This window comes from Delphinus delphis, chromosome 12 (genome assembly GCF_949987515.2).
Source record: "Delphinus delphis chromosome 12, mDelDel1.2, whole genome shotgun sequence".
NCBI lineage: Eukaryota > Metazoa > Chordata > Mammalia > Artiodactyla > Delphinidae > Delphinus > Delphinus delphis.
In genome coordinates this window covers 38,208,313-38,222,395 of record NC_082694.2, presented here as the reverse complement: position 1 = coordinate 38,222,395, position 14,083 = coordinate 38,208,313, and the positions used below count along the sequence as shown (strand labels likewise).

At 39.2% G+C, this 14,083-nt stretch overlaps 1 protein-coding gene across 1 annotated transcript in view; it reads left to right on the top strand.

Moving 5' to 3' along the window:
• The window catches only part of COMMD1 (copper metabolism domain containing 1), a 151,004-nt gene that overhangs the window by 64,062 nt on the left and 72,859 nt on the right, over positions 1-14,083 (top strand). Inside the window, exon 2 of the mRNA XM_060026520.1 lies at positions 483-764. Coding sequence (XP_059882503.1) covers positions 483-764 — 282 coding nt within the window. The remainder of the gene's footprint in view (positions 1-482; positions 765-14,083) is intronic.

Here is a 14,083-nt window from a genome sequence, read left to right as displayed (position 1 = left end):
TCATCAGAGCACTAATTCATTTTATTCTCTTGTTTTATTATTTTTACATTTTAACTTTATTTATATTTTATTATTTCCTCATCATGGAACTGGATATTTATAGATTCTAGTTATTGATAGAGAATTTGAGTGACACAGATTTTTTTTTTTTTTTGGCCACGTCACGGGGCTTGTGGGATCTTAGTTCCCCTACTGTGGATTGAACCTGGGCCCTAGGCAGTGAGAGCATGGAGTCCTGTCCACTGGATCGCCAGGGAATTTCCAACATGGAATTTTTCACAATAGCTTTTCTGATATTCAGTATTTTCAAAGGGAATATTTTTGTATTTATGAAGCGCTTATTCTCATTACTGTCTTTTGATGACCCTTTTTGAAAGCTTATTCAGTGATTAAGAATCACTCAACATGTGATCTATAGTTAAGATGCATCTTTTTCTAGTTATCTACCAAATTCATATCTGTTATTTTTTCTGTCATTATAGTCTATTGCATCTGCAGACATGGATTTCAACCAGCTGGAAGCATTCTTGACTGCTCAAACCAAAAAGCAAGGCGGGATCACATCTGACCAAGCTGCTGTCATTTCCAAATTCTGGAAGAGCCATAAGACAAAAATCCGAGAGAGCCTCATGAACCAGAGCCGCTGGGACAGTGGGCTTCGGGGCTTGAGCTGGAGAGTTGATGGCAAATCGCAGTCAAGACACTCAGCTCAAATGCACACTCCTGTTGCCATAATGGAGCTGGAAATAGGGAAAAGTGGACAGGTGAGTTCAATTTCAATTTCCCTTTGTAAACTGTATTTTTCCATTACGTATTAGCCATACATTCAGAATGATTTTATGTAACAGTCTTTGTTTGCAGAGATAATGATAACACGAAAAGATTCTGGTTTTCAGAATCCCTTTTCAAAGATAGAATCATCTGAAAGTTTGGATATTCCCAACTGTGGATAGAGTCTGAAAACCAGCCTCTGGCAGCTATCTCAAAAGAACAAAGTGGGTCAATAAGGTGATTGCACAGAAGTTGGCCACTGTTCCCTTTTGGTTAGATCTGAGTTCGTGGCGTTTGGTCAGAATCTCCAAGGCAATGATAAAGACGCTAAGTAAAGACAAGGAATTGAGATTAAACAACATAGAACAAACCTATCTCACAAAACTCATCTTTATAGGCATTCAGGTATAGGAGGCAATGTATTTTTTTAATATAAATTTATTTATTTATTTTTGGCTGCATTGGCTCTTCACTGCTGCGTGCGGGCTTTGTGGTGAGCGGGGGCTACTCTTCGTTGCGGTGTGTGGGCTTCTCATTGCCATGGCTTCTCTTGTTGCGGAGCACGGGCTCTAGGCATGCGGGCTTCAGTAGTTGTGGCTCGCAGGCTCAGTGGCTGTGCGGCATGTGGGATCTTCCTGGGCCAGGGCTCGAACCTGTGTCCCATGCACTGGCAGGTGGACTCTTAACCACTGCACCAACAGGGAAGTCCCAGCATTGTATTTTAATTACAACATTGTGTTGTTCCTAAAGACCCTAAAGTATACTATTTCTGTCCTTGAGCCTACAAATTGTTTTTAATTGATCTTGATTATTTACAAAACAGTTCTGCTTTCCTTGCAGTTTCCAATGTCATTATAGCGGACATCTACATGGTTTTTCTTTGAAGTCTTCAGTTTGTACTCCAGATGACTGCCAGATCAGACTTTTAATGACCTGGTATATGTCTTTTGGGGAAAAAAAAGCAGCAACTTGTAATTAGGAAGAGAAAACCCAGATCACTGAATTAACTAACCAGATTTATTTTCAGATAAATAATCAAATAAGTGGTTCTATTACATCCTATAATAGAAATTTATATCTTTTCTTCTAATAATGAGTGCATGTTTTTAGCTGGCAGGTTTCCTCACATAATCCCTTCTTGAGTTGCTTAGGGTTTTTCCAGTATTTGTAGTTCCCTAATGACTTTAATTTTAATTTAAAAGATAATTCCTTTTAAAAAATTGTTCTTTTTCAAAATATATTTTGAGGACCTTTTATTCAGTTATTTTACAGTAGTGCTAATAGCCTTTACTGACTTTGGTTTCTCTGATCCTAAAGTCCATTTTCTTAACCACTGTGTTATACAGCCTTCCTCCTATTATTCCTAGACCAAAAATCTGACAGAAGGTGCAGAAAGTATTCTTGGATATGTAAGTTTCACCAGCCATTTTTATAGGCTGTTCATTTTTTATTCTGGCAGTAGTGATTTTGTCAAGTATTTATCATTTGGGCAGGAATATGAAAACATACATATCTACTTTGACTTTCCTAGAAAACTATTATAGTATTTCTTTAACTCAATATTTTCCTAATATTTCTTGGACTGGGGTTTATAATGTGCCTTTTGATTTTAGTAACTTACATACCATCTGAATATATTGGATACTGACACAGGAATTTTAAAAATCTATTTTTTTACGGTATGCGGGCCTCTCACTGCCGTGGCCTCTCCCGTTGTGGAGCACAGGCCCCGGACGCGCAGGCCCAGCGGCCACGGCCCACAGGCCCAGCCGCCCCGCGGCACGCGGGACCCTCCTGGACCAGGGCACGAACCCGCATCCCCCGCATCGGCAGGCGGACCCCCAACCACTGCGCCACCAGAAAAGCCCTTAAATATCTATTTTTAAGTTCCTATGGTTTTTCTTTCATTTTTTTAGCTAAAGTAACAAGGAAAAACATTTTTTTTAGAACAGTAGAATGTGTTTTTGTCAATCAGTAAATCTAAACATCACTACACATGATTTTTTAGCTAGCTTCAGGAACATTTCATGATTACTTAGAACAAGTTGGTAAACTTTTTTTTGAGAGGACAGATATTTTATGCTTGACAGCTCTACAGTTTCTGTCACAAGTACTCATCATTCTTGGTGCAGCTCAAAAGCAGCCACAGACAGTATATAAACAGATGGGCACTCCTATCTTTCTAGAAGGTTTACCTATTTCAATAGAATCAATAGGTCTTAGAAGTCAGAGAGTCCTTAAGTACTCATCTAAGGTGAATTACATAGGTGAGGTGGTATATCCTCATTTTCCAGAGAAGGTGTATGTGACAGAGAAGTGACTTGCTTCAGACATAGCTGATAAGTGGTAAAGTGAGAACTAAAATGGGGATCGGGGCTTCCCTGGTGGCGCAGTGGTTGGGAATCTGCCTGCCAATGCACGGGACACGGGTTTGAGCCCTGGCCCAGGAAGATACCACATGCCGCGGAGTAACTAAGCCCATGCGCCACAGCTACTGAATCTGTGCTCTAGAGCCCGCGAGCCACAACTACTGAAGCCCGCATGCCTAGAGTCTGTGCTCTGCAACAAGAGAAGCCACCACAGTGAGAGGCCCATCAACCGCAATGAAGAGTAGCCCCCGCTCTCTGCAACTAGAGAAAGCCCGAGTGCAGCAACAAAGACCCAATGCAACCATAAATAAATAAACAAACAAACAAACAAATAAATAAATAATAAAATAAAATAAAATTAAAAAAAATAAAATGGGGATCACCAGACTTAGTTTTTCCAAAAACCATTGATACCAACATCTAGGAGCTTTTGTTAGCTTCTCACAATAGTCTATGCCAAGAAAACATGTTGGTTATAAAACATGTTGGTTATACAGTGTGGTAATCATGAGCGTTGATAGGAATATCACTCAGCAATAAGAAGGAAAGAACTTTTGATATACGCAACAAAATGGTTGAATCTCAAAATCATTTGATGAGTGAAGTAAGCCAGATAAAAACTTTTTTTAACATAATGTATGATTCTACTCATATAAAATCCTAGAAAATGCAACGTAATCTATAGTGACAGAAAGCAGATGCCTGGGCATAAGAGGGATAGATTAGATTACAGAGGGGTGTGTGAAAATTTTTAAGTGCGAAAAAAATGTTTATGTTCATTGTGGCAGCTGTTTTATGGATGTAAATATATGTATGTCAAAACTTATGAAATTGCATGCTTTAGATATGCAGTTTATTGTACATTACTTATACTTCAAAGTTGTGAAGAAAATGGTCACTGTGAAAATGATTGAAAATGCACTTTAACCCACAAAATCCTTTGAACGCAAATATATTCTTAAATCAAGAAAAGTTGTAAAGAAAGTAAACTGTAATAGAACCTAGGCTGGCAGTAAAATAAATATACAACCCAGATCCTACCGGAAATGTTTTTGTGAGGCCTGGATCCTTGGTTAGTACTGCTGTCAGCTTCTAGGTGAATGTTATTTATGAAATACTCTACTAAATCAACTTACCAGTTTTTAGAACACATATAGGCAACAAAGGCAAAGTTATTTTTACACTGCTGTCATTGGATGAGCTTGTGAGGGAATTAATGATTCTAGGATATTAAGAGGTTGCTTCTAAGAAGAATGACCAAGGTTTTTGAACTCTGGGGTGTGTGTGTCCATGTACCCCAACAACTAAATTACTGTCTTCAATTTATGTCATTTTAAATCAGTGGTTCTCAATCATGGCTACACATAAGAATCACTTTTGGAGCTTTAAAAATTTTCATGCTCTGGACATACTTCAGACCAATTAAGTAAGAATCTGTGGGGATGGGACCTGGGCATCAGTATTCTTTAAAACTGGTGATTTAAAAAAAAAACAAGGGTGGGGGGACTTACCTGGTGTTCCAGTGGTTAAGACTCCATGCTTCTACTGCAGGGGACATGGGTTCGATCCCTGGTCGGGGAACTAAGATCCTACATGCCACGCAGCGTGGCCAAAAAAAAAAGAACACAACAACTAAAAACTGGTGATTTCAGTATTCATCCAAGGTTGAGAACCACTATGTTAAAGGTGCCAACTACTCTGATTTGAAATGTTAATATAGCTTGGTATTAAATTTTTACAGTGAGAATTCAGTATATGTTGGCATATTACTTCTACTTGCCATAATTTGTGAAGTGCTTGGGGACTATTTATTCAGACACTAGATGTGGTACATTTTTTCTGTCTTTCCCTCTCTATTTAAATTTCTCTCTCCTGCTCAGTTTGTCTGCACTACTTCTTTCTTTGGTCCAAAAAGTGCATTTGACAATTGGCAGCCAAGTGCATGCATTAACTTTTTTTTCTTATTAACCACAATATATAATGCCTTTAGGATATGAGGAAGCCAAAGTAATAGAGAAGTAACTAAGGCAGTATATATTTATGGAAATATGTAAAGCTAGAGAAAATGACTATGCACTAGTGACCTAAATACCTTTCTTGTAGTGAATGTTTTTCTTCAACAGAAATACAATTTTTGCAAGAATAAAACATGAATTCTGTTATAAAAGTACACAGAAAACTCTGCGGTGAACATTTCATGTCCAAAGGGAAGAACATCAGTGTTTTACTCGTATAATTGAGATCCTTTCATATTTGATCATAAATCACTGAGGGACCTAATCCTTGAGGACTGTTGGAATCTGGCATGTGTCTTTAGGAAAGTTTTATTGTTCTGCTTACTTCATTAATACCACTGTTTTCCTTTCCTGGAACTTAAATAGAAATTTTCATAGAGTGTTTTCTTTTTTTAAACAGTAACTTTTGGGGAGATAATTTATATGCTTAGTAGAGTCTCATACATGGTTATTTCTCTTTTTTTGAGACTGGATTTTGGCATTTTATAAAGACATGTTGGTTTTTCTTTTGTGACTTCCTGTTTTTCAAAACCAGTAAGATGTTTTGTGAGGAAACATTTAGCCACAGCTTCTGTGCTAAACCATTTAGTAGTAAATTATTTCTTCTTTCTTCTGCTGAATTGTTCTTTCATAAGCATTTAGAGATTCCCTGCCTGTAGAGATCCTGAAATATAAATCTCTGTTTCTTTATTGTCTTTTTTATTTTTATTTTTTTTAGTATTTATTTATTTTGGCTGCACTGGTCTTAGTTGTGGCACGCAGGATCTTTAATTGTGGCATGCAAACTCTTAGTTGCGGCATGCATATGGGATCTAGTTCCCCAACCAGGGATCGAACCCAGGCCCCCTGCATTGGGAGTGCAGAGTCTTACCCACTGGACCACCAGGGAAGTCCATATTGTCTTTTTAAAACAATGAATAATGTTATTGCCTTTTCTAGTCTTAAGTTTTAGTGTACCAGAACTCTTCTAGTTTGGGGTTGTGTTTTCAGCAGACACAGGGACGAAGATAGAATCTACCTTTACTGATATAATTTTTTTCTGGCCAACTCATCATATGCTCAATTCTGTCATTTTCAAGCAGTTAGATAAGAGAATATCACATATCAAGAGACTATATGCGGGCTTCCCTGGTGGCGCAGTGGTTGAGAGTCCGCCTGCCGATGCAGGGGACACGAGTTCGTGCCCCGGTCCGGGAAGATCCCACATGCCGCGGAGCGGCTGGGCCCGTGAGCCATGGCTGCTGAGCCTGCGCGTCCGGAGCTTGTGCTCCGCAACGGGAGAGGCCACAACAGTGAGAGGCCCGCGTACCACCAAAAAAAAAAAAAAAAAAAAAAAAAAAAAAAAGAGACTATATGCAATGGTTAAAAAAAAAAGAGTATATACAATGGTAGACACACTCTGATTTCTAGGATCAAGACAGGTTAGGCTCTGGAGTAAAAGGCCAGCATTTTGTCCAAAACATAGGTAAACATCTAATCTCAAAAGAAAGTAATCACTTATTTTTAATTTCCACAATTCCTCTACAACAAGGTACACTGATCTCCTTGTATAATTCTGGTGGTAAGGAATAAGAACCTGCTAAAACCTATGATTAATAATCAGTTTATGCTGAGCTCTCTTACGTATAGCATTGTAGCTTCATAAGCCGGAGCAGAGCCACCACAACTCCCTGCTTTGTGTCATAGAAGAAGGAAAATTTAAAGCACATTCTCTTTCTCATGCCCTTTCTCTCTTACATACATACATACATTTATATGTGTACCAATATATGGGAAAATTTGTAAAGATGGGATATAGAGAGTAAATAAAATGCCATTTTATTTTATTAACACTTACCATTTTGAGATCATGTTGCTTTATTCTCAGTAGCTATGGAGGAAAGTTTAGATAATCTTATTTGGTTATACACGCTGTAATGCTTGGTCTATTTCTGATAATTCTTGTTTTTAAGGTTGGATTTTCACTTTTAACAATGTAGTAAAGGAAAGCCTCCAGAGAAATCAGTCAAGCTAATCTAATAAACAAACCACCCTTTGTCAGTACGGATTGATGAAATTTAACAGCTTGAGGATGCTTAAATCAGTTTAGAATACTTTTTAAAAAATATTTATTTATTTATTTGGTTACACTGGTTCTTAGTTGCTGCAGGTGGACTCCTAAGCTGCGGCATGCAAACTCTTAGTTGCGGCAGGAATGTGGGATCTAGTTCCCTGACTAGGGATCGAACCCAGGCCCCCTGCATTGGGAGTGCGGAGTCCTAGCCACTGCGCCACCAGGGAAGTCCCACTTATTTTTTAAATAAAGGAATTTTCCATTTTATATTTTATATCAGGTTTTGAACATTGAGTTTATTTAAACTTTAATTCTGAATGGGTCAACCCATTTTTGTAGCTCAAAGTTGTGTTTCATAATAGTTTGTTTTCTAAAGTCGTGGTCCTAAACTTAGAGTTCCTAGATACAATTTGTAGAAGGACAGTGCCTAAAGTCTATAACAACACAGAAAATAAATAGAATAAAATATTTGGTCCTCCTCGAAAGCCATTGTGATTTTCATTGTGTTCATTTTTGCTAAAAAACAAACATGGAGATCCAAAACTTAATATTTAAATTCTGACTAACTCTGAATTAGCTATTTACAAAAAATACCTTGTACAGAAGGAAATGTTTTACAAAAGAGAAAAAGATGCTAAAAAACTTTCAACGTTACTAATTAGAATGAATATTTCATAACAGAGAATAGGTAATAGCCAGTGGGGAAAAAAATGTAAGTGGTCATCTAGTTTTGAAACAATTAAAATCAGAACTTTTCAGTAGTTGATAATTTACCCATTAAAAAGTAGACATTTGGGGGTATGTTTTATGTAAGAATTGTGTAATAATAAGTGGTACTTAATATTTTTGATGTATTAAGATTAGAATGCTCTACTATTAATGTGCTTGGTTTTCTTAACCAAGCCTCTGTTCAAAAATTTATATAATGATTTTGCATTTATTTTGGTCTTAAATGACAGCCTTTTGAGACTTGATCCATGAGTCAACATTTGACATACTTGACTTCTCTTTTCTTTGAAATACTTGTCTTCCATGACACATTTGCCTAATTTTCCCCCTCATTTTCTAGTCCGTTCCTTTTTTTTCCCTTTTCATATCTCTTTTTTTTGCTGGTTCTTTCTCATTCACCCCACTTCTCAATGTTGGAGTGTCCCTGGGCTTAAGTCTTTGGTCCTGTTTTCTTCCCTATCTCCAACACACTTCCTAGGTGATCTCATTTAGTTTTTTGTTTGTTTTAATTAATTCATTTTTGGCTACATTGGGTCTTCATTGCTGCGTGCGGGCTTTCTCTAGTTACGGCAGGTGGGGGCTACTCTTTGTTGCGGTGCGTGGGCTTCTCATTGCGGTGGCTTCTCTTGTAGTGGAGCACAGGCTCTAGGTGCGTGGGCTTCAGTAGCTGTGGCTCTTGGGTTCTAGAGCGCAGGCTCAGTAGTTGTGGCACACGGGCTTTATTGCTCTGCGGCATGTCCAGGGCTTGAACCTGTGCCCCCTGCATCGGGAGGCGGATTCTTAACCACTGCGCCACCAGGGAAGTCCCAGTTCTATGGATTTAAATACTTCTATAGCCTAACAACTCCCAAATTTATATCTCTAAACTGGATTTCTCCCTTAAATTCCAGGTATATACTTATGACATACTTGAGAACTCTATTTAAATGTGAAAAAGGTATCAAAAAATTGAATATGCCCCAGACTAAGTTCCTTCTTTGCCTCCCATATTTGTTCCTCCTATATTTTTTATCATCTCAGTCAGTGGTACCTCCATTCTTCCGGTTCATATCCTCTTTTTCTCATGCCCACATCTAGTCCATCATCAAATCTTGTTGGGTTTAATTTGATTACTTTTCACTACTCCCCTCTACTCTGTTCAGATTACCATTACTTCTCTCCTAGATTATAATAACATCCTCCTAACTGAACTCTCTGCATCTGCTCTTTAGCCTATTCTCAACACACAGCAGTGTGTCAACAGAGTGACTGTGTTAAAGCCTAAGTCAGTTAATGTATTCATGGCTCTCATCTCACTCTAGGGGCTTCGTTTCACAGTCAGATTAATAGCTTTCTCCCTTGCTCAGTCTGCTATAGCTAGACCCATGCTGATTGCTGATTCATGGATCATGCTAAGCGTGCTCCCTCGTTAGGGTCTGTGCATTTGCTGTTCCCTCTCTCTGGATTGGTCTTCACTCAGATATTTGTAGAGTTAGCCTTTTCACTTTCCTGAGGTCTTTTTAAAAAAATTCATCTTCTCGGGGGCTTCCCTGGTGGCGCAGTGGTGGAGAGTCCGCCTGCCGATGCCGGGGACATGGGTTCGTGCCCCGGTCTGGGAAGATCCCACATGCCGTGGAGCGGCGGGGCCCGTGAGCCATGGCCGCTGGGCCTGCGCGTCCGGAGCCTGTGTTCTGCAACGGGAGAGGCCACAACAGTGAGAGGCCCGCGTACCGGAAAAAAAAAAAAAAAAAAAAAATTCATCTTGTCAATAATGCTTTCACTGACCACCTCTCTAAAAGTTCAGTCCTCCACTTTCTGCTTTAATTTTTGAAAACTTTATTGAGCTATAATTTCCATACAATAAACTGTATCCATTTGAAGTGTCCAATTTGATTAATTTTGGCTGGTATATACACTTGTGAAACCACCATGGCAGTCAAGTGACAGAATGTGTTCATCATCCCTTAAAAGTCTCCTTCTTCCCCTGTACAATCCATCTCTCTCCAGCACAGTTCCTAGACAACCACTGATCTACCTTTTATCATCATAGATTAGTTTTTTCTGCTTTGTTTTTTCTTCTTGGCACTTATTACTATCTACCATGCTGTATATTTTATTGTAATTATTAATCTTGTCTGTGCTCCACATTAGCATGTAATGGGGTGAGGATTATTGCTGTTTTGTTCACAGCTGTATTCTCAAAGTCTAGGATGCTGCTTGGCACATGATATTCAGGAAATAGTTGTTGAATGAATAAATGAATCATATAATTCAGTATTTTACTAAGCATCTACCATGTATCATGCACTGTGTAGGTGTTGAGGATGTATCAGTGAACAATATGGCCAAGTCTCTTATCCTAAGGAGCTGACAGTAAACAAAAAACAGTAGTAATTAGTGTAAGAAAGTGTATCAGAGACTGAAGAGCCTTATCAAAGCTCAGAAGACGAAATGGCTCTCTTTACCCAGTAAGCTGAGGAAGGCAGCTCTAAGAAGGTACATTTGCATTTGGTTTCTCTGATTTCAACTCTGATTCAGAGTTAAATGTCATGAACTAAGAAAAACAAAAAAGTTGGTACAGGTAGTATGACTTCTCTAGAGTTTATGAACATAACCCTTGTGTTTAGCACATAGGTGTGACCTTTGGCACTGGATTAGTACAGGTTGTCCTTCCCTTTCTCCCTTCCTCCCTTCCTTTCCTTCCTTCCTTCCTTCCTTCCTTCCTTTCTTCCCTTCTTTCCTCCCTTCCTCCTCCCTCTCTCCCTCTCTCTTTCTTTCTCTCCTTCTCTCTCTTTCTTCCTCCATCCCTCCCTCCTTCCCTCCCTCTCCCCCCTCTCCTTCCCTCCCTCTCCCTCCCTCCCTTCCTCTCTTCCTCTCTCTTTCTTTCTCCTCCCTCCCTCCCTCCCTTCCTTCTTTCCTTCCTCCTCTTCCTACTTGTTGGTTTTCCAGTTTCTTAAACCACAGGTGGTAACAGGCACCAAGAAGTAAATTGGCAGAAAAATCATTGTAAGCAAAAGCAAGACTCATTTACTACAGTGGTTCTCAGCATCACTGGGCATCAGACTCACTGGAGATTTAAAAAATTATTTAAAAGCCTTTAAAAAAGGGCTTTTGCTTTCGTTTGAGAGAGGGAAGTCTTCTCTAAGGAGGCAAGCTGATCTGAGAGCACAAAATACATGCAGAGGGAACAGCAAAGGCAAGAAGTTGGCCTTGGTAGGAAATCTGAATTTTTATTCTAAGTATAATAGGAAACCATTGGAGGGCTTCGTACAAGGGACTGATGCAATGTGATTTATGTCCTCATAGGATCCCTGATTCATGTGTGAAGGATGAATAATATAATCAAGAGTGAAGCCATGATACTGAGAACTCATTAAAAAAAATCACTATGGTTGGAACTGTTTTTTTGCACGTTAAAAGCTATTCTCTTTTGCTTACAAATCTCTGTGTGGTAGTAGTTAGGTAAAACGGGATCTCAAGGTAAAAACAGAAAAACCCCAAAACTTAATCCTTCATTCTGTTAGCAAGGTTAGGTATACAGAATGAACAGAGCCAAAATTAATACTCCACTTCAAAATGGGGTTACGTGGACTTCTGACAATCTTCATTCCACATTTTTACCTCTTTTCCACAATTATGACAATCTCCTTCCTTTTTAAATTTTATTGTAACATGTCTCAAAATTTGGCAAGCCCAGGGCCTTCCCTGGTGACGCAGTGGTTAAGAATCTGCCTGCCAATGCAGGGGACACGTGTTCAATCCCTGGTCTGGGAAGATCCCACATGCCACGGAGCAACTAAGCCCGTGCGCCACAACTACTGAGCCTGCACTCTGGAGCTCGTGTGCCACAACTACTAAAGCCCGCACACCTAGAGCCTGTGCTCCGCAGCAAGAGAAACCACTGCAATGAGAGAAACCCATGCACCGCAAGGAAGAGTAGCCCCCGCTCGCCGCAACTAGAGAAAGCCCACACACAGCAATGCAGCCAAAAATAAATAAATACAATAAATTAAAAAAAAAAAGGCACGCCCAGAGATAATACAAACCATTATTGTGCCAAAAGGGAAAAAAGTGAAGCCAAGAGAACGCTTAGAGGGCACTATGGTACTGGTCCAGGTAATATAATATTAGCCAGGAAGATGGAGATAATTTTAACAGTCAATGTGGAGAGAAGTGAGCAGATAGAAGAAACATTTTAATTTATTGTAGATGAGTTGCTTTGGGATGGGTTGGAAGGGATGTAGAAAGTGAAAGAAAGTGAGGAAGTGGGGATAACTTTTTTGCATGAATATGTTAGTGTAAATTGGTAACTCTAGTCTTTGTTTAACAGTCTTATTGGTAAATTGGTCATCTAATACACAAATTAAGTTTTTCGCCAGCCCTTCCCACTGGGGAAAAAAGTAAATCAAAAGAAATTAACATTTGGCAGTTAAGAAAATGCTTTTGTGCTGAAGTAATTTTATTAAAAAAACCCCAGTTTATGAAAGATGCCTTTGAGATTATTGAGCTTAAATTTTACCTAACAGGCTTTAAAAAAAGTCATTGTTTCTTATGATGTACCCTTTTCTGTATGTATATTATGCTTCAATATAAAGATTTAAAGAGGTAGAGATATGAGTGTTTGTCTTTGCAAACTCGTTGCACCTGTGAGAACAGGGCTTTAGCACAGCTGAAGTCCTTGGCTTCTGACTAATATCCTGCCAATAGGCAGCCCCTGGTGTTGGACTTCTTTCAGATTGTTACCATTCAGGCTCTTTGGTTCTATTCTTGTGGACAGTTGGGGTGCTTGAGAGGAAGCCAGGAAACCAAGCCTTAAGAGGATTTGGAAACAATTTTTGTGCTAAACTCAGGGTGACAGTGTATCCTGCCCAGAAATGTTGAAACTGCTTGTGTTTGTGTAGTATTTGTGTACTGGCTGGTGGGCTGTGGGCTTCATTCCATGTATGCTGCTGCTCTACTGCCAAGATGAAGGCCTCTGACCCAAGCCCATTCTTAGCACTTTTTTTTATTATGTAAACTATACATACATAAAATTTACCATTTAACCATTTTTAAGTGTATAGTTCAGTGGTATTAAGTATATTCACAGCGTTGTGTAACCATCACCACTCTCTATGTCTAGAACTTTTTTATTATCCCAAACAGGAACTCTGCACCCATTAAACAATAACTCCCCATTGTCACCTCTCTCTGACCCCTGGTAATCTCTGTCTACCTTCTGTGTCTTTGAATTTGCCTGTTCTACTAAGATACCTCATGTAAGTGGAATCACACAATAATTGCCCTTTTGTGTCTGGCTTATTTTGCTTTGCATAATGTCTTAAGATTCATCCATTTTGTAGCATTGTCTCAGAATTTCAATGCTTTTTTTTTTTTTTTTTTTTTTTTTTTTTGTGGTACGCGGGCCTCTCACTGCTGTGGCCTCTCCTGTTGTGGAGCACAGGCTCCGGATGCGCAGGCTCAGCAGCCATGGCTCACGGGCCCAGCCGCTCTGCGGCACGTGGGATCCTCCCGGACTGGGGCACGAACCCGTGCCCCCCGGCACTGGCAGGCGGACCCCCAACCACTGCGACACCGGGGAAGTCCTCAGTGCTTTTTAAGGCTGAATAATATTTCACTGTGTGTATATTCCACACTTTATCCATTCATCTGTTGATGGACATTTGAGTTGTTTCCATCTTTTGTTTTTTGTGAATAATGTTACTGTGGACGTGGTGTACAAATATCAGTTTGAGTCCCTGCATAGAGTGTATACCCAGGAGTAGAATTGTGAGAGCATATGGTAATTTTATGTTTAAGTTTTTGAGGAACTGCAAAACAGTTTTCCACAGTGGCTGCAACCACTTTATATCCTTTTCAGCAATGTGTGAGGGTTCTAATTTCTGCACATCCTCATCAGCATCTGTTATTTCCTTCCTTCCTTTTTTTTTTTAAATTGCCATCCTAATGGATATGAACATTCCCTAATTATTAGTGATGTTGAGCATCTTTTCATGTGATTATTAGTAATTTGTGTATCGTCTTTGGAAAAATGTCTACTCAAGTCGTTTGCCCGCTTTTTAATCTGGTTGTTTGTTGTTGTTGAGTTATAGGAGTTCTTTATATATTCTGGATATCAATCACTTATCAGATATATGATTTACAAATATTCTCTTGCATTCTACGGG